A 27,108-nucleotide genomic window follows, 5' to 3' on the forward strand; every position below is an offset into this window, starting at 1 on the left:
ACAACTCCACTGAGTACTATTGCTAATATTTTTTGACCCCCAATACTTGACAATTTACACTACCGATCAACACTGACATATCATTCCAAAGACAAGGCAGCAGACAAACCTGCAAAATATATCTAACTCAAACCAGCACTGGGATCATGGATAAATGCGTTCACTAGTCCTTTTTTCCCAAAATATTGCGAGTTCTATACGGACTGAAACAAGAGGTCTCATGATGGCCAGCAGGAATACAGTGAGTTCCTTCACTGTTAGGTGTACCATAATTCTCAGTATTTTGATGCTGTAAGAATGGGGGAAAAGAAAGACTACACACACACACACATTTTCAATTTTTATAAAAAAAAATAAATAAATAAATAAAAAATTAAACACATTCCTTCCACCTGCAGGGGGCGCTAAAAGCTAAATTCCGTTAAGTCCAAATAAAAAGTTGTACGCAAATGAGAAGTTTAATTCCAACAATTGCTCTGAGAATTATAACTATTTTCTGCTCCTAAATACCTGACATGTCGTTTCGTCCATTAACCGATTATTACTACTATGAACTTACATTTTACTGCTTCCCCTGTCGTTAGTGACAAAATTTTACGTGTTAATTAATTAAATTCAAATATGAGCACCAGTTATAACACACACAGGCAAGCAGGATTTTACCATTTATTTTGAAGTGTCAGTGTGAACAGACTGCGTAACTGAGAAAAGAGAACATTTCTGAGCGATTTGTTTTGTATAAGCAAAATCTTAGGAAGTAAAGTATGTATCAGATTGGCTAGCAAGTATTTTCAATGAAGAGAAAAACGGAAAATTCCTTCACCGAAAAATATCTTTAGATCATTATAATGCTACACGTGTTTCTTTGTAGACGGTACTGAGACCACGGTGGCTGCAGAACCACGTGTGTGTGTGTGTGTGTGTGTGTGTGTGTGTGTGTGTGTGTGTGTGTGTGTGTGTATCATAACAGAACCTTAAATCACGGTGTTTTCTCCTCCTCTTCGGACGCCGCAGCACTACAGGACACGGCGCTCAGGCAAAAGAAGCGCTTTTTTTTCAACCGCGTCCAAACCCACAGATCCTGCCCTTTAAACGTAGACCAGTCTAATAACGAGCGTTAGTGGGAGACGCGTGCGATCAACGACACGCACGCACGCCCGCCCGCGGACACGCACGTCACCATTCCAGTGATCCCGAGCGCAGAGACTTATAAAAAGATGCAACGGGAGCAGTGATGGTCGATAGCCGGGATCCCCGAAGCGAGTGTGGGCGCTGGGGCCGCTGCGCACCCCTCCCTTGCCGAGGTGGTAGGGTCCCCCTCGTCTGGTCCCTACTCGCGAAATTCGCAGCAGCGCACTCGGGCTCTCCGGCTTGCGATGGAGGGTCGGCGAGCGCGGCTTCTGCAATAAGTTCGCTTCGTTCGCTGGAGTGTGGGCGGCGCAGGCAGGGAGCTTGAGCGGATGCGAGCTGCGCAGGTCTCGGTCTCGGTCGCGGTCCTCGGCGAAAGATGTCCCAGGGATGTGGAGTTTCTGTGGAAGAGGTCCAGTCCTGGTGGGAAGTCCCAGCAATAGCCCACTTCTGCTCCATGTTCAGGACCGCCTTCAATCTGCCAGACTTTGAAATTGAGGTAAAGAGAAAAAAAAAAAAAAAAAAAAAAACAACCGACCCAAGTGGACGCCTTAATGATGTTAAAAAACGCCTTTTAACTTCTATTAAGCCTTTCCCAAGTTTCTCGGGTCGTTGTTTCCTAGATATTTAATGCGATTGGCTAATATCGTGTAATTGTGCTTAACCTTCTGTTAAAATAAACACTGGAGGTAACGCAGAAACAGAGTCGCTCAGCCGTTTCTTTATTTTAATAATTGCACCGTTGACTTGTTTTGATCGGTAAATTCCAACGTGGTGTGTGGTTTGTTTTCGTGTTGCGATCTGTTCAGCATCGCCGAAAACTCTTAGCGGGATTCGTTTTAAAAAATGTCATGTTTCTAATATTGTCTTATTTTGAATGCCTAATTCGATCCCCCCCCAATTTTAGGGGAGTTTTATAATTGTCTTGGAAGTCCACGCACCTCGAGTTGATCTTGGGTGAATGATGGGTAATGACCTAATCGTGGGGAAGAAGACAAGTTTGGGGCGCAGATGCAGGGAGCGGGTTGGGGAACTTCGCGCGTGGGGCTCTTCGCTTTTGTGTCCAGAAAGCACGCGCTTTTGTGTTTTGACATCATCAGGGACATCATAACTTGTCTAATACTGGGAGTCTAAATATTATCACCACCTCACCTGGAAGTAAATATTTGGGGGGGGCATTAGGCTAATTATTATTACTTAAAAATTGCGGGGGGGGGGACGGGACCGTACCCTAGTATTTATGAATATGGTCATAACGATTATGACGCTGGTCGATCGCGGCACGCGCACACGGTGATCGGGCTGACACGAGGGGTGAGCTGTTGCCGCGCGACTCTACGGCAGAAGGTGCGTTTGAACGGCTCCCGCTCCAGTCCAGGGGTTCCGTGTCGTCGTGGCGCCCCAAGTTTCCGGGGCTTTTTGGCCAGGTCGGCCTGCTGACGGATGGAGTCATCGAGCTGAATAGGAATCGTTTTTGATGCTGGAGAAAGACTGATGGGTCCCCGGGAAAACGGGTAAGGAAGGTCAACATCATGCATCAGCAGTCACCCCCTGCCCCCCCCTACCAGTTCCTCTGTGGGGGTGTGAGAAAGCCATCGCTTTGTTACTTGGCAGGCAGGAAGACAGAGCGGGGTACAAACATTGTCCTTTACATTTATTAATTTAGCAGATGCTTCTCCCCAAAACCGACATTCCGTAATTTCTCACCTGACAGCTTTATCCTAGGTGACTAACAATGATGCACTATAGTAAAATCAAGTCCCTACTGTCAGTCAGCTGTCCACACACACAGCAGAGCGGCGTAACGCACACAATGCCTGTCCATTTTAGAGTCGCCGGTTCACCCGAAACGCATGTCTTCCTCCTCTGGGAGGAAAAGAAATCGGCCAAAAGCGGCCCGCGGAAGAGTGGAGATGGAACCTATACCCAGTCGCACCGCCCCCACGCTGCCAGGCTCCTGCACTACGGACGCCTCGCTGGGCCTGTTACTAGAGCGACGAGTGCACTTGCGTTCCGGTGTTTTCGGCGGAGTTGACGTGACGTGGCCCTCAGTATCATGCGAGCCTATAATTTCCCGCCAAAAATAAAATCAAAATGTTAGTGATCAAAATAAAACGGTCAGATGCTTGTGTATAACTCCATTGAGTTCTGCTGCTAATATTGTTCTTCCGTCTCGACAAATACCTTGCACGCCATTACCCCGCTGCACCCCCTCCTTGGCTGTCGGTGCTGATGACTGATCGTCCGTCCCGCGCGCTGACCTCGTGCGCATCTCGAGCCGCACCGGAGAGGTCACCTCAAGAACAGATTAGTAGTGGAAGGCGACGCAACCTTATTACATCATTCTTTGTACATTCTTCGCAGAAGCCGGAAAAAAAAACACTGCAGGTTTTGTTAATCCCAGAAAAGGTGTAGGTGATCGGAGATGAAGAAAGTGTCCTAGAGGTGTTCGGTCGAACCCTTAATTCCTCCCTGCTAATTGTGCTCGCTGCCATGAGTTCTGTTGCTAATATTTTAAGTTGATCAGTCGTAAACCCCCGAGTTTTAATTAAATCAACACCTAGGTGCTGTGATTCCAGCTCTTTACCTCCATCACTTTCTGTGCACCGTCATGCAGCCCAAACTCGTCAATAATGAATAAATACACCATCTCTACTTTTGTGTTTTAGCTCGGTCTCATGATGTGAAATAAACTTGATAATTGTGAATCCGTGCCTTTGGTAATTTCCTTGGTGACCAGTTTGTTTACTGCTGGTAGGATCAGTCACCATTATATGCAACTGTACTGTGGTTGCATTACTGCCCTGCTTGGTGACAATTTTTTTTTAAGTGATATGAAAGTGTAGACTGTTTAACTGATCATTTGATAATCTGAACACTTTTTTTTTTTTTTTTCCCCCTTTTTCTTTGCATAGTTCTATATTGGTGTCCATCTGGATTTGTGCTGGGGGTGCGGTGGCACAGTTGTTTTCACCAGATCCTGCTCGCTGGTGGGTCTGGGGTTCGAGTCCCCCTTGGGGTGCCTTGCAATGGACTGGTGTCCTGTCCTGGGTGTGTCCCCTCCTGCCCTGCGCCCTGTGTCGCTGGGTTAGGCTCCAGCTTGCCGCAACCGCACTCGGGATGAGCGGCTTCAGCCACTGTGTGTGTCGATTCATACTTTGTGTGTTGGGGTGGTGCAGTATAGTAATTGTCAGTTCAGGTATTTAGCAATAATCAGGAGCTGTAAAATGTGTTGAATGAATTGAGATACTGTGAGATGATTCCTGTAAGCAATCTTTCACATGGCAAATATTGACTTTATAATGGTAATCTATTCTTAATTTAAGGCCTTGGAGCAACTTAATCCTTTGAGAGCTATGCAAAGAGTATGTGGGACTGGAGATAAGACCAGGGCGAAGGAGGGTGTGGACAGAACCAGGTTGGGTACATTCAATCTCAGATGGAGTCTGGGACACTGGGCCCCTTTGTGCTGACCATCATTATCCATAGGCTGTAAGAAGAACCTCTCTGGGATGTGTGTTATAAGACCTGAACTCAAACTGAGTATTGAACACCTTCAGTGTCCAGCATGCCCTGAGTGATTTCGAGCAAATAAAGAATATAAATACCAATTCTGTTAGTTCAAATGTAGGAATTACTGAAGTGTCTATGAGATTTCCTACATTGCAACATGCCAGCTATGCAAGAAGCTCTTTTTTTGCTTTGAATATGGCATGCAGCAGTTATAGTAACATTCTTATTTCTAGCAGGTTGCTTGGTAGTGTGAAAATCATTTTCCCTTGTTCTTGGTGACATATGTAATAAGCAATGATTTTTTTTCTTCTAAGAATAACAATCAGCCAGAATCATTGATGGGTTATCAAATCCAGCAGCCCTCTGACTAGAAGTACATGCAAAAAAAAAGATCACTTTGAGTATGGTACAAAGGAGACAGTGTAAGAGTGGCATGTACTGGGAAGATGTTCAGAATGATGTGGATATTATGGTCCTTGCTTTGCCGTTTCACTCAAAGGGAGTGCAGGGCCAAGAAGGTGCTCTAGGAGGACCAACTGGTCTTGTCTCTTCTGAATGGAGCTTGTGGGCAAGGAAAATATCACTATAAGGATGGATGCCTCCTTTGGCAATGAAGTGTGATCAGCAGGAATGAAAAGCTTATCAGGTGGGCTGAAAGATTCAGGAATCAGACTCCATCCTGGAAGAACAATGAGCTGAGCCACTGGGACCAGTTGAGTCGACACTGAAATGCTTAAAGTGTCAATTTGCTCTTTGAAACTGACAACAATAACTCATTGGTAAATGCAGTTAATTGGTGTTTGAGAACTTTAGCGGTGTGATGGGTTTTCTTACCGTGTTTGTGAGGTTTGTCTGTGATTAATGGGGTTTGGTTACCGGATGACTGAGGAAGGCAAGGAAGTGAAGATGGGAGCAGGAAGCAGCTTGTCAGTCCCCCAGATGAATAAGGCTCCCTCAGGTGTTGATCTCAGTGCATCCTGACATTCCATCAGTCCATCTTGTACTCTTATCCCCGTAGGCTTACCGTGTGTACGGCGCAAATGAGACGGTGGCTCTATAACATGTGACTGTCTGTTGCTCTGGTGCACCAGCTGAGAAGCACATTTCTTTTCCGGGCACTCGGTGTACATCTATAACAACGTTAAGTTGTTTTGAAAAATTATGGTGCGCTCAAAGCAGTCGGAAGCTGGTGTCCTGAGCAGCATCTTTTCCTGAAGATATCGTTTTAGTTCTTCCTTGCTCATCGTTCCCCAGTTGACGTCGTCAGTCCTCAAGGCTTGACGCTTTGAAGGAAATGCACACTGTGACCAGGCCCCGGTTCTTTGTCTGCCAAGCACGCTCCATTTCCTAGCAGCGTGGCCGTGAAATGAGCCCTGAAATCCCGACGCCTCCGGGAGGCCCCTGAGACCGAAGGCTGCCGGACCGGCCCTTAGCCGCGATGGCTGAGGGGCACTCCTTATGTTCCGTGCGTGCTTTGGAGGGGGCTCCAGGACGTGTGCTTTTGCGCCACGTTCCTGCTAGCGTACGTCTTCATTCTCTGACGCTATCTAGAGATCAGGAGGAGGGTTTAAGCCTCTTTCATCACGCTCGTTCGTTTAACGAGACACCTCGGGTGATTTGTTTTAAGGGCAAATCGATAAGTCAGCTGGTATATCCGTCCAAAGGCGCGATGGCCGCGGAGGAGGCAGGTTCCCGCTGCAGCTCTGAACGGCGGTGAGACAAGGTCAGTCATTCTGAAGGTTAAAGCGGCAGATGCAAAGCCGTCTTCTCGCCCTGCGGTGCGAGGCCGTTTCGCCACATCTGTGCCGAGTTTGCCGGCAGCGTATGTGGCCCTGGTGAATTGCAGAGCTGCGATACGACCGGAGCACCTGTTCCTTTGCTTGAACTTGCTGCCCAATTAAGCTCCGATGGCCATACGCCGACTGCCCGTTTCATGGTCGCGGGCAATTCTGTGGCAGTAAGAGGCACATAAGGCCCATTCTAATACACCTGCTGGGTCTAAATGACAAAGTGCCTTGATCTGCCCTTCGCTAATTACCCCAGGAGGCCATTCTCTGTGATGGGTTGGGTTTCCTGTGTGAGAGGTGCGAGTGCTGGAACTTACCCCCAACCTTATTACGTTTATTATTTCTTACCGTCTCCAGATTCCTATGTGATGCACAAAATCAGTTCTGAAATTTTAAAAAATATACTGTGTGTATATATATATATGTGTGTGTGTGTGTGTGTGTGTGTGTGTGTGTGTGTGTGTGTATATATATAAAAATATTAACAAGCTTATGTGCCAAGCATATTTTCGTTTTACCGAGACAAACCCAAAGCAAAAGTGCAGGACAGAAAGGCGTTTTGGATGCGTTCTGCCCGCGTGAAGCTGCTCTTACTGCCACACAAAAGCGCCTGCTTCTCACGGGGTTTGTCTGTGCCAATTTTTTCTGCCGTTTACTCGATTATGGTTCTAGTGGCTTCAGACGGATGCTCCGGTTTTGTCATTCTTTCCAGGAAAGCATCCTGCTGATCCCAACCTTGACAATTCTTTAGTCCCATAACTCCTCCCTCACCTGCCTACACACTGTGGCCCATTGTCCTTCCATAAGAATAAACGACCTTAATCCTCGTTCCTTCTTGCCTGGGCACACTGCGGCTGGCAGCTCTGGGCGTAGCTGCACCACGGTGCAACCATGACTAAAACACAGATGGTGACTCTTTTCTTTTACCCCTGGGAGTGGAGGGGCTCTGCCTCGCTGGTGGAGCGTGTCTGGAATCTCTGCACGGTTGAGGCTGTTGATTATAACCGGGCTCCTCATGCCATCTTTAAATGCGAAGAAAATGTTTGAATGTGTGGCCCGTTCTGTGTGGATGTACGTGGAGAATTTGCAGTCTGTGCGCTGGGCTGAGGCTGAATGACTGCAAAAAGGAAGCTTTAGGACAGTGGGTTGTGGTTGGAGGAGGAATGGAAGGATGGCTGTAGGATTTCAGTGACGGACCTGTGTGTTATGGGCTAAACGCACGCAGGTAATGACACAATTTTGAAGTTGCTGAGATAGAGTAGGGATGGCTGAAGAGGTAACCATACACCCGCACACACACACACACACACACACACACTCTCTCGCTCTGTTCCTTAAGCAACCCTTTCATTCGGTCCTGCTCAAAGACTTCCAAACCAGTTGGTACGCTCCATGCTCTCAAACACCATGCCCAGCAGGTCTCCAGCTCAGCCAACCCCAACCTCCCTCACAATCCTGGATTGACAGCTAAGCACAGCAGCACATGCATCACAGGGTTATATGTGAAGTGCTTTTGGGGGGTGGAGAGGGGAGCACCAGTCGTGCTCTGGGCGGGTCCATTGTTGGAGCTCCCCATGGCTCCGCATTTCTTCTCTCCAGCCAGGGGCCGACTTCTCTTAAGGGTCCTGCCCTCGTGGCTCTCAGAAAGGGGTTGGAAGCTTGCTAGATCATTTAGGTCAATGGTCGTTACTGGCTTTGCAGTTGCTGAGCCGTCCATCAGTACGTGTTGAATGTATGTTGTTGTGCAAGTATGCAAGTTATGTCTGATAGTATTTTTTGTGCCTGTGTTAATGTGGCACTTGGGATTTAGGGTGGCAGAGGATGGGAGGGTTTTTCTGAGCTCACTCTAGACCCTCCCACAGGCTACTGAGTGTTTTGAGGAGGGGGGGGGGCACTGCGTAGTAACCGGCGGGAATGTCACCCTGCAGCCCCAGTACAGCTGGGGAGGAGCTAGCTGCTTGCGGTCGTGGGAGACGTGTGGGACCTGGGGCTCCAGGGGCTGAAAGGGGGGGGGGAGAGGGGTGGGACTCCAAGCTTCGATTTAGAGGGGTGCTCAGGACCAGAAGGAACAAAGGCACAGTTAGATCCCCCTTTGCTCCTTTCCTCTTGGGGAGGGGGGGGTGCTTTTACAGAGAAATATATTACCTTTGTAAAACCCTCCACGATGGCTTTGCCTTGCTGGTTTTCTTTAGATCAGAGGCTTGTAATAGTCTGTTGTGCACTTTTTCATTAGAGGTGAGCTGTGTCAGGGTGGATTTAAAGGCCGACAAAAGTCGGGCGGACAGCGGTTTTATCTTGGTACCATGAGATTTTGGGAAAGATCAAATGCTACCTGAGGCTCCTCGTCTCTCCATGTCCCACTTCTGTAATGGGAACCAGTGGTAGCTGATGGTCTCTTGTGGTTTGTTTAATTATTTCTCAGCCTGTAATTCATTAGTAATCCGTCCGTGCGTATGTTATATTGCTTTGAAGATCTTTGGAGGAAAATAAGTTAAAACCATTTACTGACCTAAACTCAGGTCATGCATTTCACCACAGCGCTCCCTGAAAAGTGAACCATCAGACTGGTCCAGAGTAATCCGGTTCAGTCATATAATGGTTAAAGTCGATTCCATCGAGCTTGCTTCTGCTCTCATCCTTCTGTCTTCCTCGCTCGCTCACACATGCGCACTCAGAGTTAATGTATGACCGTGATCCTCACCTGTGGAGTGATGTTGACATCAGGACCTTTCTCTCTCTCGTCACACCTGCCTCCGACAAAGAGACCCCCCCCCCCCATCCCCCACTATACACCCCCAAGGAACTCAACTGGAACAGCCTCTTCCGGACTGCGACCTCCTATAAAATGCAGCCAGTGTGCCCAAGGTCAGGATGTTTAGATTTGTGGTAGTGGGTGGGGGTGGTTCAGGGGTGTCTTTTGTAGAAGAGGCCATTAGTCAGACCATTAAGCCCAGTCCCTATCGCCCTCTCTGGCTTGTTCTTCAGATCATTGCAGAGTGCTGCAGTCCCATCCCGTGGAGTTTTAATGAAAGGAAGTGAGACTGCCATGGTGACGGACTGTGAAGCATTCCAGAAGATTGGTCTGTGGCCTATGGTCAGACTGAGGTCAAAAGTGCAGGAGTGGCCAAAGAGTTGCCCTTAAAAGGGTGTGAGTGAGTGAGTGAAAGAGAGAGAGAGAGGGATTTTCTTATCCCCATGCATCATTCCTCACTACTGAGTGAAAAACAGGCCACAAGCACTTCCCATGTGCGCTGAGCTTTAACAGAGTCTGGTTACACTAAGATCCAGAACGGGCATGGTTGAAAATTTGAATGGTTTTATCTCAGCTCTCTTAGCTTAACTTGGAGCAAGGAATTCCTTTCAAGCAGTAGTAGATTAATAACCGCAATAGAAACTTCACTAACCACCTAACCCTTCCGAACCCCTTAATGAGTTTCTCCTCATTCCTTTAAATTTTTAGTCCTTTGGTTGTTATTATTGTGTGTTCTTTCTTATACAGCAACTTGATATTATGCTATTCTATTTGGCTTCAGTATGCATTTCAGAAAGATGTTCCAGAAGCTAGAGGTCATGAAGGGCAAAGATCATAAAAGCAAGATACAAGGTTGTGGACGAAGAGCGGGGGAGTGTATGAACCATTGAGGAAAAAGCCCCCAACGGCAAGAGAGTACAAAGAAACTCGTGTGTTTTTTCGGTCTTTTTGATTGAGAATAGAAGAACACCAAGAACTCTTGTGCACCAAGAAGGGGAACACCTGGAAACATGGAGACTTAGTTTTACAGCTTTTTTTTCTTTTTCTTCTCTTCAGTTCTTGTCACTGTGTCTCCAAAGTACCAGGGTTCAAGCATCACACAAGCCGTGGAATCTCCCAATACTAACATGCATTTTCCTTATCATCCATAGGTAAAAGGCTCCCTGCTGCTAGTGGTGTTGAATACCAGTTGTTTTGCAAGGGTCAGGTTGCAGGCACTGTGGTATTTTCTGTGGCCAATCCTCAGTCAGATAACTCCTTTATTCAGGGAAGGGGAGGTGAACGGTCATTGACCTTTGACCTCTGTGGTATTTGCTGTCCTCAAAGAGCACAGCATTTCTGCGGGCCTCTAAATAAACATCCAACAGAGCGGCTGTCTTGAGCACCATTTGTGCTTCCTCAAAATGCAGACTTATATATGTGCAAACCTACTTATTCATGTCCTCAGGTAGAAGACAGAAGTTTACCTTTGACCATCTCCACAGGTGCTATAGTGAGCTTGTGCCCTAGGCACCACAAACTCTCCTTTTCCACTCAGATCTTTTCTGTGCAACACCAGAATTTTGTGTGATGTCTAAACTAAGATCACAGTTCATGGGGTGAGGAAATGGGTGACATCACATGACAAGATTACCTCTGACCCCAGGCACACCTTGACAGGGGACATGTATGAACAAGTCAATCCCCGAGCCAAGTTGCCATGTTAGACTACTTAGTAATACATCCAATAATTTCTCACACATAGCAGTGTAGCTGTCTTTATAATCCTGCCAGCACCTCTTATCCTTTTCCTTCAGCCTGGCTCAAGATCACTCCACCTTCACCTTGAGAATTTTTTTTTCTCTCTCTCAGTATTGACCAGTGAAGCAGATGATGGAGGAGTTCTGGGGAAATTCTAATCCTGAGAAATTGTGGAGTTGTTTGATCCATTCTGTGTGCCCCGTCAGGACTGGACCAGCTGCTGGGTTGGGGGGGGCGGGGCGGGTATGGGAGCCAGCTCAATCAGGCTGTGTGTTAAACAGCAGGCAGCAATGGAAGAAAGTAAAGGAGGGATCTTGGGAACCTAAAGAAAGGCTGCATGCAATATTAATTCCCCTTCTTCATCATCTGAATTGCACTTCAAAGGTGGTGTTGGGCGGTGTTAATCCAGCACATCCCCCCCCTCCTCCCCTGGCTGGCCCCGGGTTTGAAGCCTGATCAAAGTGCAGCCGGTGCTGATGGATGGGCCTTTCCCCATGGGTGGGGCTGTTGGCGGTCGGGGGAAACGAGGAGGCAGTAAGTGTGACGGGGGATCTGGAGGTCCAGATGATCAACTGGCCCATATCAACAGGCCTGGACACTTGTACAGGCAGCCCTCCAGGAATTCCTGAGTGTGCACTCATACACTGTCACCAGTACAAATACACACACAGACATCCCAGGGAACTCTTGATACCTTGAAGGAAGTTTGATTTCTGGACCTTCAGAGGCATGCAGCTGCTGGCTGTCAAAGTCCCAAAGCCCACAGAGTTGGTCCAAGCTCTTAGTCCATTGTACGCCCTTGGCTGTGCCGGCGAGCTCAAGTTCGGTGCCCAACAATCCGAGCTGTTCCACACCTCCTGTGACGTGTTTCGTTTCACAGCTTATCCTTCAAAAAAACGTGCTGAAGGTGCTTAATTGAGCCTGGCCAAAGTAGTTTGCATTTTGAATGGTGGGTCACTTGGACAAGGTTGGTTCTCCGCATTGTTTGCGAGGCTGGATTGTTCACCCGCAGCAGTGACATTCATCTTATCCTGTTTTCCAGCCTTCCTTCTGTTTTTCTTCCTGCTGACTGTTGGCTCCTGGTTTCCGTGCCCCTCCACAGCTGCGAGGCGTGCGCGCCGACCCTGAAACGACCCCTAGGTTAACCCCTGACGTCACAGAGTTGCTCCAGAGAGGCTCGGAGACTGCTGCGTCAGCCCCTCCAAGACAAAGACGGGTTTTTCGCAGCATAATGGCAAATGTGAGGGAAGGGCATTGGGCTGATCAAAATCTGTGAGGTTAAAGGACAAGCCTAACTGGCAGAGGCCTACAGCTGCTGCTGGACCCTTACAGAAGGAGGGATGCCAGAAAAAAGGATGTCCAACTTCATTCTGGGAAAGCAACAAAGCAAATCATGGACCCCTGCCTCCCCCTCCCTTCATAACAATAAGATTTCAGGGTAGCTGTGGTACGGTGGCAGTATGTGTTAGGTGTAAACTGATTGGCTTGGCTCTCTAGGATGGCGAAGGAGAATGGGACGGACTAGCGAGAGGTGGGAGCCTGGCTCCTCAACAGGGGTTCCACCCCCTCATCCAAAGTTTGTGCTCTGCTTACTAACGCTTCACAAACCCTCAATGGTGGCGCCACAGTGTTTCAGGGTTGGGGGGGGGGGGGCAACGTTGAACTTGAACCTCAACCTTCAAATGCTTCTCCAAGAAACATTTGGCAACGTAATGGAAACTTCTACAACGCATCTCTTCTCAGAGCTCTGGATGATGATGATGATGATGATCATGGTCATTATTATTTATTAGTGTGTTACTTACCTTCTACATTTATCCAAAGCAACTCAGAAGTTTTGACCTAGTTTATTTCAAAGTATTTTACACAAGTGATTCCGGTATGAAGTACAGTCTTTCTATCTGGAGTCTGTTCCCTAGTGCAGCAGGGCGGAAAGCTCCCTGTTATCCAACTTGATCGTATTTGTACTTGTACTACGTATATTGCATTATAGAAGTAATGTCCCCAGTCTGCACCATTAATTCCCCCTGTGGAATGGATGCCGTCATGTCTTTTGAAGCCGCTACTGCATTCACACTTAATTTGTTCCATAGTTTTGTTTCTGAATTGCTTAAGAATGCAACGGCATCGTTAGCCTGCGACGCTGCCGAGGCTGGTGTTGACACCCCTTTATTTTTGTTTGTCGTGGGTCAGGATCTAGAAGAAGCGCTGCTGAGTCAGGACCATGCCTTCCTGGCTAACCTCATCTGTGCTCTGCTGCGGGGGTGCTACCAGCGCACGGATATCACGTGAGTGACCTCTACCTCTTGTGCGCTCTGTCTTTTCTCCTCCCCCTGATTGTTGGGCCTACCTGGAGTACTGTGGACTCGCTGTCCTTTCAAAATGCCCCCGAGATGCACCCACTTTGGAGCTTTGAGTTACAGGACCGGGGTGGGAGGTTGGAAGGGGGGTCCTTGTGTAAATGAGAAGGGATGGGTATTTGTAATTCCATCCTGTGAGTCTCTTTGGTTCACCTTTAGGTGTTTATGTAGGGTGGGGGGGTGTGGTGGCACAGCAGGTTTGGCCAGGGCCTGCTCTCTGGTGGGTCTGGGGTTCGAGTCCTGCCTGGGGTGCCTTGTGATGGACTGGCGTCCCGTCCTGGGTGTGTCCCCTCCATCTCCAGCCATGCACCCTGTGTTGCCGGGTTAGGCTCTGGTTTGCCATGACGTGTGTGTGTGGGGGACCTCCTCTCTCTGTCCGTGCTACCCGAGTTCAGCCCAGAGAAGGCTAGGACTCCACACTTCAGTCATGGTGTAGCTTGGTGTTGTCGGGGGCCTGGCAGTATAGAGCAGGGGATGGAGGGAGGTGACCACTGTAAACAGCTCAGCCCCACAGAGAAGCTCTTGACGTGAACCCCCTCCTCCTTTGCCACCAAGGATGGGGCTGGCTGCGGTGATCCTGTTTCCACCTTCTGCCATGGCAATGGTAGCGACTGAGATACCGTGGCTTATTGGATCAGACACCTGCTGGCATCTAGGATGGAAGGAGGGGTGGTCTGTTTGGGGGTGTCAGAGAATCAACCCTTTCATCAACACACGATAAACCATGTGCTTCAGAGGGAGGCGGAAAAGCAGCGGGAGGGGTGGCGCAGAGGCGCTGAGGAGTGTGTGCCTGCAGCTGTGTCAAGTAGCCATTTTCCCTCCTCTTTGTTTCCTGCCACGTAGCGAACCTCGTCCCTGCCTGAGCCTTCGGGGGGCTTTATTAGAACTGGAACGAAAGACATCGCATCTCTGAATTAGTCATCTGACTACTTCCAGTTCCAGGAACTGGGACCTATTTACTGACCTGTAATAAAACCAAAGCAAAATTCGGGAGAACTACGTTAACGTGCATTAACAACACTACAACTATCTTTAAATTCCTTCCCTTTCTCCTCCACTGTTTTTATTTATTTTTCAACCCAGAGGTTTTTGGGGTTTTTTTTTTTTTAAGTATTAGTCTTTATTTTACTGCAGTGGTGTAAACTGGGAAGGAAAATCACTAGTCGTGACATTTACTTTCCTTTATTTAGCATGACGATACTGCCTTATTGCAAATAGTACAAACTCATTGAGAAATCAATAATCGAAACGCATGTAAATATTTGACAGCAGTATTAGTGACCTTACAGAAAAACTTCTTATTTTGTTTTACCAATTTTATTTAAATTTTAGCCAGGAAAAAAGGCTCCGTAGTGATTTTTGTGTTTTGCAGCCTTTTTTTTTTAATTATCTGTTTTTGGTGCTGCAACACTCATGCTGGAGTCTGACCAGTGCCATCCTGTCCTCTGCATCTCAGGCCACAGGCATTCAGCAGTTACCTTGATGACATCATCAGCTATCGCTGGGAGCTGGAGGAGGGCAAATCCAACCCCCTGCGGCAGGGCACTTTCGAGGGCCTCCCGCCACGTACGCAGGTGGAGCTGCTGCACCGTCTCTGTGATTATCGGCTGGATGCTGCTGATGTCTTCAACTTGCTTAAGGTACATTGCAGGAGCTGTTTACTCCCAGCAAACACAGGGATGGCCCTGAATCACTTTAGGGGGAACATCTAAGAGCTCATAGTTTCACAGATAGCTCAACTCCACTCCAAATGTAAATCAAAATGACTCTTTCCAAACAGTGAGTATCAGTCATTCTGGAGGTACTTGACCCCTGTGGTGTGGTGCTATGAACTGTAGCTTTGTACTTGCCAGTGGTTCCCAGACCCATGGCTCAGACCCTCAAGCGTGTTCCAGAAAGTCCCTGCACTTTCTCAAAAGAAGAAATTAGTGTTATTGCAGTGCCACAGTATGAAGGTTTATTGAAATATTGTTTAAAGCTAATTGCTGAAGGTGGTTGTGGATAATAGGGGGGCGCGGTGGCGCAGTGGGTTTGACCAGGTCCTGCTCTCCAATGGGTCTGGGGTTCGAGTCCCTCTTGAGGTGTCTTGCAATGGACTGGCGTCCCGTCCTGGGTGTGTCCCCTCCCCCTCCAGCCTTACGCCCTGTGTTGCCAGGTTCGGCTTCGGCTCCCCACGACCCCCGCATGGGACAAGCAGTCTCGGATGATGTGTGTGTATGATCAATACAGTGTTTGAGTTTGCTCATGTCCAGAACTTGTGCATCAAGTAGACCTGCAAGGAGCATGTTAAGTAGCACTCTAATGTGAAAGTTTTATTGTAGATGGTGCTGTAATTCTAGCAAATATAGAGGAACTTACCTGCAAAACGAAGCAATGTCTTAGTAGTTGCAAAAAATCTTTGTAATGTCTCATTTTCACATAATGTATCAGATTGATTCATCGTTGATTTTAACGCTGAATATGCAAGCATTTAGGGTTGCCAGCAAAAACACATTTGGTCCTTTTGGATTCATTATTTAACGATATGAAAGACAATATTGTGAAATTGTGAGTGCAGGGCTTGGATGCGGACAGCTTGCGGGTCGAGCCACTGGGACAAGATGGCAGCGGTGCTCGCTACTGGTACTTCTATGGCACGCGAATGTACAAGGAGGAACCTCTGAAGATGCAGTCAGACAGGTGAGTAAGGTTGCACCTTAGGTCACTGACTTTACCTTCAGTAAGAGCAGCTGTACTTGGTTTTGAGTTTTTGCACTCCTGCGCTAGTGGTTGAATTGTAACTGGTAACTCGATGACTTGCCATGGTAGTGGAGCTCCTGAGATAAAAGTACCAGAGAAGAGGAAAAGGGGAAGGCCACCAAAGAAGAAAAAGCTGGAAGAGATGCAGCTGAGGTTGGACTTGCTAGCGAAACCTTTACCTTCTGATTCCTGTAAAAATGACTGGATTTCTCCTGTTCTATCATCTTGGTCATTGTAACAGATCCAACGTGACTGAATTGTACTGGTTGTCAGAACTGGAGATTTCCATCAGTGGTGTCACTAGTGATGTGTGTATGTCTGACTTTTTTGGCCTTTCTGTTTACCAGTATGAATTGCTCTGAGAAAACGGAAGTAAACAAGGCAGACAGTCTGTTTTCAGGTCCAGGTGAGTTGATTTCTAAATGCCTTTGACAGATGCTCTGTGAATCCAGCTCATCTTCCTCTCCTAATTCACCTTTGTGCAGCTCCAGTTGATAGTAAAACAAGACCAGTGCAACTTTTTCTTTTTTTCTTGTTGTAAACACAATGTCCTCTACAGAGGTAATGAACGTGATGATGAAGATGGTGTTGATAATGATGGCGATTATAATGATGACAAAGAAAATTGTAATGGTGCCAGCGATGACATTGAGGATGATGAACAGTCTCCTCTTAGAGCAAGCACGAGGTGCCTGGTCACTGGTATGTGAGACAGAGGAGCAGTGGGCAAGTCTGGCTGAGTGCATCAAAGACAAGGCCTCCCCTGAGGACCACCGCCTGTATCGCATCATTAGCCAGAACTTCCTGCCTGAGATCAGCAGCATGATCATGAACAAGGTTAGTCTACAGGTCCTGCCTAGAAAGTCTTCGCTTGTGTGCCACACCTTTTTTTTTGTATCTCTATTAAAGAGGATCCTCCCTCCTGCAAGCAGTGATCTATTTAATGGTTGCAGCAACGGCACCAGCAGGTGGATTCATACTCTGTGAAAATCTACTGTGCAATGAGGCTGAAAGATGGGGGCTGAAAGGCATGTTGAGCAGCTGCTGGTACAGCGGTGCGAGACTGTTCTTTGTGTGTGTTTTCCTTCGTGCTGTTAGTGATGTTCATTTGTCTCAGAAGTGACCCCAGGAGGTGGTTTTGGATTTCAGCATTTCTCCAGACAGTAGTGTGATGCACACCTGTTTCCGAAGCACTAGGCTTCAGGCCCCTGCAGAATTTTGGATGGAGAGAGCATCTCTCGGTGCTGCCTCTTGCTCTCAGCCTCCTTAGATACAGGGCCCGTCCTCCCCTCTTCTCATCCCTAAGATCCCGTCACATCTGCTGAGATCAGGGCTGATTGAAGAGGCTAGTCCTTCCTTTAAGGCACCACAGAGGTTCAAGATTGACTGCCAGTGATCCTGCAGGCCTCTTCTCTAGCAGGGCCTCTTCATCGTTCCCTTGATGGATTCCCAGCTACTGGATATGCTCTAAGGGCAAACCATTTCCACAAATGGAAGGGGGGGGTTGAGATTTAGCCCCCTGCAAGACTGATGGCCCACACTAGCTGCTCACACACATCCCCAAGCGCTTGTCAGAGCTTCTCTTTCCGCGAGACTAGTCTTGGCTCATGGAGAGCACATTCAGTTGATGGCTTGTGACAGGACCTGCAGAGACCCCTCCCTGATAATCCATCCCACAGGGGAATCTGCTGCCCTTTCCCTACTCAGATGTGTTTTCTAGTAATATGGCCACTGTTTACAAAGCAGAATTACTGCCACTGATAGAATTTATTTTTGAAATACAGATATTGGCAATATTGGCATTTTCAGAATAATTATCTGCCTTTGGCCAACACATAAGTATGGTAGGGATGAATGGTCCATTCAGGACAGTGTGTGTGTCCTGTTCCTTACAACTATTTCAGAAAGTCCCATTCCTCTGGCACTCGCCACTCACACTGGCGCTGGTCTGTTTGTGTTTTAGAATGCTTTTGTGCCCATGTACATGTGCACCGTGCCAGTTCTGTACCATAGCCGGTTGCAACTGAACAGTGCTTGTCCCCGTTTCAGGAGAAGGAGCAAAGGGAGAAGCTTCTGGGTCCTGTGACATTCTGCAGCGGAAACCCTCCCCTCCCCATCAAGCATGTCTCTAAGGAGGACGAGGTCAGGGGAACAGCTGGTGCACCAGTGTCCCCTGGATTTCCAATTTACGTTGAACAAACAGCAGGATCTGTAACCTCATCACTGGTGTGTGTGTGTGTGTGTGTGTGTGTGTGTGTGTTTGTTCATGCAGGAGGTATCCCAAGCCTCATCAGAAGCGGATAAGCAGAAAGAAGAGGATGAGGTGGAACGGCAGGCCCTGCTGGCCAAGCAACACAGGGAGGAAAAGAAGCTCCTGCGGGACGCACGGAAGCGTGATGAGCAGGAGAGGGTCAAAGCTGTACAGGGTGAGGGAGGCTAGGGCTGCAGGAGGGAGGAGGTGAGCGGTGGGGGTGGTCAGGCATGATGAAGAAGGCTAAAAACAGGCTCTTTTGGAGTTGTGAAACGAGCACTGAGTGACAGATGCTTGTCCTAAGGGGGCAGAGTCCATGAAAGCAAGAGAGAAATATTGTCACTGGGGTCTCATAGTCCTTGAGGCATAATAGATGTTGGACCCTGGGTGTTCCGTGGAGAGTTGGCTCGGAAGCATAGATGGCAGGAGCGAAAGCCGAGGAGTAATGGCATGACGCGGGGGGGGCTGTGTGTGAAGAAAAATGGTTTCTAATGCTATCATACAGCTGCATTGTTTTTGTTTCTGTGCCAAACCGTGTAGTTTGGAGAGGAGGAAGAAATTCCCCTCTATTCTCTAATGTGAAGCATGTGATTTATCACGGTATTTATTAATAATACATCGCTCTCTGCCCACTTGGCCTGTCGCTAGATGAATCATATATCGCCCTCTAAGTGGGAATGTTCCGCCCCGTTTGTCTTGAGAGCCCTTTCCTTTTGATGTCATCTGTCAGGGGTTAATTAACTTTTGAGTCTAATTAATGTTATGGAAGACCACCGGGGCTTGTCTCTGGGGTATGGTTTATGTGGAATTCTTTTACAGGCATCTTTAATTCCCGTAACAGGGGGTAAAACTCACAAGCCTTGAAAGGTGTTCATGCAAAGAAATATGTCCACTTGTAACCATTAATAATCTTTTGCCTGTAGACCTTGATCAGTCATTCATAGATTTTTCTTCCTCTAAACTGAGTGTGTCTTCTAGTGTCCAAATGTTTATAGATACTGGAAAGCAACTGGTGGGCCGCCTGGTTTTTATACAGAATAGCACGAAATGTGCTTCCCGTGAGAGGCGGTACTCCTTCAGAGCTGTACAGAGATTCACATTTCCTTCAAAACAAAAGCCCTTGCATATAATAAGACAATGTATACAACATCTGCGACGTAAAATTTTACGCTTTTCATAAAAATGAACCTGTCTAGATTTCCACTGAGATACTTCTGCTTCCCACAGAGCGTGCACGGCGGCGGCGGCGGCAGCGGGAGGAGAAGGTGTGGCTGCTGTCACAGGGGAAGGAGCTGCCTGCTGAGCCTCTACACCTGGAGACTCACTTGCCAGTTCAGGAGGTCCACCAAGCCAAGGACTTGTAAGGGATCTTTGACTCCTGCTGCCGCCCTTCTCCATACTGTAGTTCCGCCCAACAGAGTCATGCTAAAGCAATTAAATGCACCATATTTTCATATAGCACCCATTCCACTGCAATTGTGCTAGGTACATCTAGCTAATACTAGGTGGGTCCTGGTTGTGCCCCTATATCAACCTGAATTCAGCTACAAGATGCTAGATGCACTCCAATGAGTTTTGAGTTCATGCTAGTTTGATTGCTTAATTTCTGCAGATTTTTTTGGAAGCATATTGCAACGTGTGTTGTGTAATAAAACTCACTTGTTTTGCAGCTATGATACTGGTGATGATTACACTGCTTTGTACAAAGGTATGATTTAATTCTTTTGTATGATTCAAATTTGTTTAGCTAGCACTTTTCTGCAAAGCAAGTGACAATATAAAGATACTTACAATTATTCCCATTTATACAGCTGTTACCAGAGCAACTTTTAGGACAAGTACCTTGCTTAAGGGTACTACAAGTGGAGGTGGGGATCGAACCGCTGACCTTTGGGTCCAAAGGCAGCAGCTCTAACCACTATGCTTCCAGCTGTCTCTACTTTATTGTAGATATTTATACATACTGATAGGTCAATAGAAACTTTAGAGGAAATTGATGTTTTTAATATTTTTTGCATTGGATCATGGACATAATGACTGCCAGGTACAATGTAATTTCTCCCTCATCTTCTTATTCACACTAACTTCTATCTTAGTGTTGGAGACCCTGAAGGCACATAAAGACTCATGGCCATTCGTGGAGCCAGTGGACGAATCTTATGCCCCCAACTATCACGAGATCATCCAGGTGTGCTCGAGACCAGGATGTTCTGCTCATGCAATTTGAATAGGCAATATAGTTCTCATTGTACAAGTTACAGATGTGCATGGTTTCCTTCATTTTCATGGAAGATCTATTTAAAACTGTCTAATTTAATATAGGCTATAATTTTTCCTCCCTTGGCATGTTTCCACAAGACTCCGATGGACCTCTCTACCATTGAGAAAAAGCTGAACAAAGGAGAGTACATGACCAAGGATGAGTTTGTGTCTGACATGAAGCTCATCTTTGAGAACTGCCAGGAGTACAACGGGGAAGACAGTGGTAAATCCTCCCATTTTCACATGTCGTTCCAGCTCTGTTGGCAGCAAATTCCTCCATCCATGTCAAGTGATACTTCAGTCAGTGGCATGATTTACCTGCTCATAGTAGACAAGCAGAAACATTGCTGAGCCCTATGTGTCAACTCAGTCCCCTGATAATTTGTTAAGCCTTGGAAAATCAGTATATATTTGGAATGCATAAAAGGGGGTCAGGTCTAATGTTAAGAGACTTATTTCTATATTTGCATTACAAAGCCTTTTTCTTCCCAGTTAGACAGAAAGAGGAGCGCTTATAGTAAAGGCTAGGGCAATGAGGGCAGTATGACTGATTAATGGTCAACAGATTGAGCTGTCTTCTGTGAGCTGAGTCCTGCAGTGCTGTCTAGCCAATGAGAGCCTAAGAGCCCTTTCACCATTTTTCCTTCAACATTCTTATTATAGCCATCCATCCAGCTGATTGCAGGACTCAGAGGTCAAGCTTTGGCCCATAGGACTTGTCAGAGGGATGATTCTGGTAGAAAGAACCAATGAATTCTGTATCATTTTGTCCTTAAACGAGCTGCACGCTACCTCTGAGGCTATATGCTTAGCATACCATGGGTACCAAAACACTGATTTAATTTATATTTATTTAGCAGATGCTTTTCTCCAAAGTGACTTCCAAGGAACTCTATGTAGTGTTATTAGCCCACACGCCTTAGTCACCAAGGTGACTTATACTGCTAGATACACTACTTACACTGGGTCACACATCCATATATCAGTGGAACACACTCTCTCTGTCACTCACATACTATGGGGAACCTGAACAGCATGCCTGTGGATGGTGGGAGGAAACCAGAGCACCCAGGGGAAACCCAGGCAGACACGGGGAGAACATGCAAACTCCACACACTCAGTGGGGATCAAACCCATGTTCTCTTGCACCACCCAGGCGCTGTGAGATAGCAACGCTACTTGCTGTGCCACCGTGCCGCCCACATTTAACATTAATTTAAATTAATTAATTTAAAATTTAAACTGCTATGGGAATAGTGAGAAGTCTGGGGCAGCAGGTAATGCAGTAGTTGTAGCCGCCACCTCTAGATTCGCAAGACCCAAAAAACCCTGGTTTAAATCCTTCTTCCAGGTGTAGTTCCCTGGAACACAGTACTTAACCTGTAACTGTAGTGTAAATTACCCAGCTGTATAAATGGGTAAATAATTGTAATAACTATACGCTAAAACTGTAAGTTTCTTTGGAGAAAAGCATCAGCTAAATCTAAACCACAATGATGAATACATCCAGATGAATGCCTCGGGTGCTCATGTTTGCGTTTCTCTACAGAGTATACCATGATGGCCGAGTCCCTGAAAAGCTGCTTTCACAAGGCCCTGCTGAAGCACTTCCCAACGGAGGATGGTGACACAGATGAAGATTTTCTGGAGACAGCTGAAGACCAGGAGCGCAAAGAGCATCGTTGGAGTCGAGGGAAGCATCTAGGAGGACGGGTAGGACTGAGCAACCTTGTTCAGACCAGGGAGCAGGTCCGGCATCGTCGTGGCGGTCTAGGCAAGAAGGGCCATAGCCACTCTTCCGCAGCTCCTCCATCTTCACACTGCCCCAATGTGACCACATGGCTCCATGTCTCCCACGGACAGCTCCAACCCGCAGCTGATGTACATCACAGCGTCACCCATCCAGTTCACTCGGTGAGCGCTCTGTTCCATACACAACATATAAGCCTCTAAAGCAGTGAACCAGAGTATTCATTACCCTTCCAGGCTGTTTGTCTTACACAACATAGGCTGACTCACTAGTACAGTTTGGAATGATTTAAAGATTTCATAGTAATCCAGAATTTTAATTACTGGGAATGCAATTTCTAAATAAGGTTTTTAAAAGTTATAAAAGACTAATAGTGCAGTGTGTCAAAAGGGAACTGCTGTAGGAAAAACAGATCCTGGATAATATACAGAGGAGTATGACATGTTTATGAGCCTATATTCTTCATCTGCTGCAGCCCCAGCAGCCACCTGGCCCAAGTGTCCAGCAGAGTGATGTGGATTCTCAGTTCCCCTTCCCCAAGCAGGAATCGTCTGGCACCAGGATCCCAGAAATCAGCACTGAACATTTGGCTTACAATTTTAACATGCGGGTGAGATTTAATAATTTTCAATCTGACAGAGGTGGATGAACGTTCCTGAGATTTTGTGTTTAATGCAATTTCTCTCTTGAGAGACAAACTATAAATGCAAAACATTCTTTGTATTCTAGATCCGTAATGGAGATGACAACCATCGTGGCCCCAGGTTTCCAGTGGATCCAGAAGCCCAGCCAACCCAGCAGCACCTTCACATGGGTCCAGTTCATGGCCCATCACTAGGGCCACGACCATCAGCGTTGCAGTCTGGGGGCACCTGCACACCACCACCGGAAGGCAATGTGTACCCCTCTCGTTTACTTCCTGAAGGACATGTCATGCAATCCGTGGGTAGCAGACACTTGGGCTCAGGGGCTGCTCCACAACATATCTATAGCCGTTTTTGCCACACCAGTGCAGGAATGTCCACAGTTTGGGCAACAATGGACAGCCAAGGCAAAGAGCAAAGTGCCACACCTGCTGTGAGAAACCCAAGTGTAGGTAGTCTTCCAACCCAGCACTTCTTCAACCCAGCCATAGGGGGTTGTTCTGTTGCCCTTAAGCCCTGGCCAGAACCACCCATGGGTTATTTGCCCCCTAGTGGTCAGTACCGGACTTCTACTGCTGTCTGCTCCCAAAGCCCCATGCCACATAAGTCTTCCATAACTTTACACAATTCCCAAACACACATGGCTTCCATGCTAAATAGCCCTGAAATGATTGCCCTACAACAGCTGTCTGCTTCATCCTGCCCTCCAAACCACCCTCAGCCCAACTCCTATCAGTTGAAAAACTGCCAGCAACCTCCACAGACCACCTCTGCCCCCGTGCCCAATCCACAGCTGCCTCTGCCTGAAATCCAGCTGCTCAAATCCACCCAGAATCCTGCCACTAATGGGTGTTCTTCACGCCTGCTGGGCTCATTGCCAAAAGGTAAGAAAAACCATTCCTGCATCAGAATCTCCAATAATCTTGTGAATATTAATTTTTGTGAACTTGCCAAGACACATCGTGATGCATATGTCAGGATTTTAAATTTAATTTAAATTTCTGAAGGCTTGTGCTTGGTCTCTTGGTTATCACTCCTCTCTGTTTTTCTTAAGTGCTCTAAGATTTCCTTATACTATATACTCTGAATGACTGAAGTACTCCTGAGATCAATGACATGTTGCTCCCAAAAATTTACCACTTATACCCTGTAATGAAGTACAAGGTTTTTTGCTTGCTAATATAGTACAACTTTGTTCTAGGAATAAATAATACAAATGATTAATTTCACATGATTATATTTGTGTCCTAAAGAGGCCATTCAGAGATCTGGAATGATTGCTCTTCCCTGGCTAGAAGAGCAAAGATTAGCACCCAGCCCTGCAGAACAATCCAGATGCCTTAGTGTGGTGAGACGGACTCCAACTGCCCTGGATCAGGAGAGAGAGCTAGAGATGGAGACGGAGAAGCTGGGTTGCAGCGCTGAACACCCACAGGACACAGATATGCGTGGAGGGAAGCCAAATGGCACAGCCTTAGTCCATCAGAATATTTCCCAGAACACACCATTCCACAACTCAAAACGCCTTTCACCACATGCAGGTATCTCATCACTGCCTCCTAGCCACCCTGTGTCCCGGCAACCTGCTCAGCCCTGCCCTGCAGACCATGGAGGCAGGAAGCCCAGTGAGCCCAAGTCCACTAGCAGCAGGGAGCTCAACTCCCCTCCTTTGTCCTGGCAGCATGGCAACTCAAGCACATTGAAGCCTTTTGACCAACCTTCTCCTGTATTTGCCAGTGACCAGTACAGACAAGAGACCTATTGTCTGGAAAAAATTCCACTGGATAGCCAGGGCAAACAGTGCCCTCGTCAACTGCCGTCACCTTGTAATCCTGTCATACCCCAACACCGACAGGGGTGGGACAAAGGGGTTGGAGATCATTTTGGGATGGGTCAGTCTACAAACAGACAACACGGTCCAATACAAGGAAGGAGCCAGCGGCCCTATCCTTACCACGCCCCACGGCACATTATGAGCTCCCAAGACAACGCTGATATCCATCCTCCCTACCACAACCCAAGGGAACCATACCCTTATCATGCAGCCTTGCAGAATCCCCAAGGAAACTCCACCATGTCCCCATCATACCAGTATCCACAGTACAGTCACCAGCCAATGGGTAGCAGCAGGAGTAGCTTCAACATGGAGGAATGGTCCAGAGCACCACATTACTCCCATCCTCCACTATCTTCCAGTGCTTACATGCACGCAGCCAAGATCAATGGCCGGAGGAGGGAGAGCAGTGTATCTCCTCAGGGTTCAGAGGGCTCAAGTGGCAGCCTACTTTCTCTGAGCCCACTGCCTGAAAGGCAGGAGACATGCAGCCCAGTGAAGCCCGCTCAGGTTGAGGAGGGACCTGAACTGCCCGAGAGTCCCAAGGAGATCCTGGACCTGGACAGCCATAATGCAGCAGCACGTCGATGTGGCGCTCAGGCTTTACAGAAAGCAGGAGGCACGTATGGTCCGAATGGCATGCAGTTTGGTATGTGGCAAAGAGGTGGCTCATCCCCAAGCATGATGTCTCATTCTCCTTACCCAAGTCCTCAACGGTCCCATCCCTACCTGGTGGAAGTTCTGCATCAACCCCAACATCTGCCTTTCCCCACCGAACAGTCGCGCATTTCCCTGTACAGACAACCCCAGGTAGGGGGCCACTTGCAAAGCATGATCGTGCAGCAGGATCCAGTACCCAATCACTATTTCTATCCTAGGTGAAAAGAGGACAATGTGTTTTTTGTGTCTCTAATTTATATTCATTTACACATGTTTAATGGACTGTGCAGTGTACCCATAGATGAATTATGAAGATGCTGTGTATTAAGGACAGAGCACAGTTCATTAAGAGATTATTAAGGACAGGGCTGTAAATGACCTGCCTATGTTACCTGTACCAAGGAATGACACTACAAGAACAATAACTGAAGCAGAGAGTACGAAGGGCCTTACATTTATTTAGCAGACGCTTTTCTCCAAAGCAACTTCCAGTGAACTCTATGTAGTGTTACCAGCCCATACACCTTATTCACCAAGGTGACTTACACTGCAAGATACACCACTTACACTGGGTCACTCATCCATATATCAGTGGAACACACGCTCTCCGTCACTCACACTACGGGTGAACCTGAACAGCATGTTTTTGGACTGTGGGAGAAAACTAGAGCACCCAGAGGAAACCCATGCAGACATGGGGAGAGCATGCAGACCCCACACAAACTGAGCAGGGATCAAACCCATGTTCTCTTGCACCATCCAGGCACTGTGAGACAGCAGTGCTACTCGCTATGCCACCATGCCACCCCCAGTTCACTAGGTGAAGAATTATCGATTCAGATATAGGAGAGTGAGAGATTAACTCTTGTGATACTTAATCAAATTATTTCTGTGCAGTTCCTCATCTGTTCGTACCATGTTTTGCATGTGTATTCTGTTACTGTGAGTTCTTCAAGAGCAGAATAACCACCATTCATTTGTTCATTTGATTTGTGGCGATTGGCATCTTATCATCATGAACGGGGAAATCACTTTTGTGTTGTGCCGAGTTGCTTTTCCTAAGCAGAACATGAGGAGGAGGAGTTGGCATGAGTGTTCTGGGACAGTTCAGTCCAGGACAAGAAATGGTTCGCTCCAGTAATGGTGTATTAAGAAAGGGTCGATCAGTCTTATGCAAATCTCTGGGCTGCGTGACTCCTCACTCCAGCATGCTTGCTTTCACACTGCAATGGCCTGTCTGCATACTTGGGTACCTCAGATATCACATGTAGCCCTTTTGTGTCTGGAATTGCAGCTGTGTAGAGCAGCTGAGCCCATGTTCCTGCACATGTGCATAACAGCTGTAGATGATTCTGCTGACCAAACAGTGGCATATTTGGAGAAGGAGAGATCCTTGTCTCAGATTTGGTCCTGAGTTAGAGTTGAGAGAGAGAATTTTTTGCCCTAGTACCATCTTCTTTCTCCCTGTTGCCTTTTGGTCACCTGATGAATGTATTTGTAAATTATTCAAAATATCAATACAGCAAAGGGTCCCTGTGGAAAAGGTCAGAGTTTCAGGCCTATGGGGTTTTTTTTTTTTTGTCTTTTATATTTTAATGTCATCTTTTACTCACTTAATATTATTATTTCATTATCATTTTTAGGGTCATGGTGGTCCAGAGCCTGTTCCAGAATTATTAGGGCCTAGG

General features: G+C 47.2%; 1 protein-coding gene across 1 annotated transcript; it reads left to right on the top strand.

The window, feature by feature from the left end:
* The first annotated feature begins 1,312 nt into the window (after window positions 1-1,312).
* On the top strand, window positions 1,313-25,932 carry cecr2 (CECR2 histone acetyl-lysine reader). The gene is made up of 16 exons (XM_018726174.2): window positions 1,313-1,627; window positions 13,114-13,208; window positions 14,737-14,920; window positions 15,838-15,959; window positions 16,089-16,253; window positions 16,532-16,856; window positions 18,069-18,161; window positions 18,292-18,445; window positions 19,498-19,630; window positions 19,941-19,978; window positions 20,367-20,458; window positions 20,629-20,755; window positions 22,082-22,446; window positions 22,758-22,892; window positions 23,012-23,810; window positions 24,180-25,932. The coding sequence occupies exons 1-16, from the start codon at window positions 1,508-1,510 to the stop codon at window positions 25,640-25,642; spliced, it is 4,410 nt and encodes a 1,469-aa protein (XP_018581690.2). The 5' UTR covers window positions 1,313-1,507; the 3' UTR covers window positions 25,643-25,932.
* Window positions 25,933-27,108: the final 1,176 nt, after the last annotated feature.

The sequence above is a fragment of the Scleropages formosus genome, chromosome 21 (assembly GCF_900964775.1).
Source record: "Scleropages formosus chromosome 21, fSclFor1.1, whole genome shotgun sequence".
NCBI lineage: Eukaryota > Metazoa > Chordata > Actinopteri > Osteoglossiformes > Osteoglossidae > Scleropages > Scleropages formosus.

Excerpts from the sequence above, each read along its gene's own strand:
- cecr2 (XM_018726174.2), top strand. The coding sequence starts at position 1,508 with ATGTCCCAGGGATGTGGAGTTTCTGTGGAAGAGGTCCAGTCCTGGTGG. Across the intron at positions 18,446-19,497 it reads GAGGGTCAAAGCTGTACAGG|AGCGTGCACGGCGGCGGCGG; the intron begins GTGAGGGAGGCT and ends TGCTTCCCACAG. Across the intron at positions 20,756-22,081 it reads GTACAACGGGGAAGACAGTG|AGTATACCATGATGGCCGAG; the intron begins GTAAATCCTCCC and ends GTTTCTCTACAG.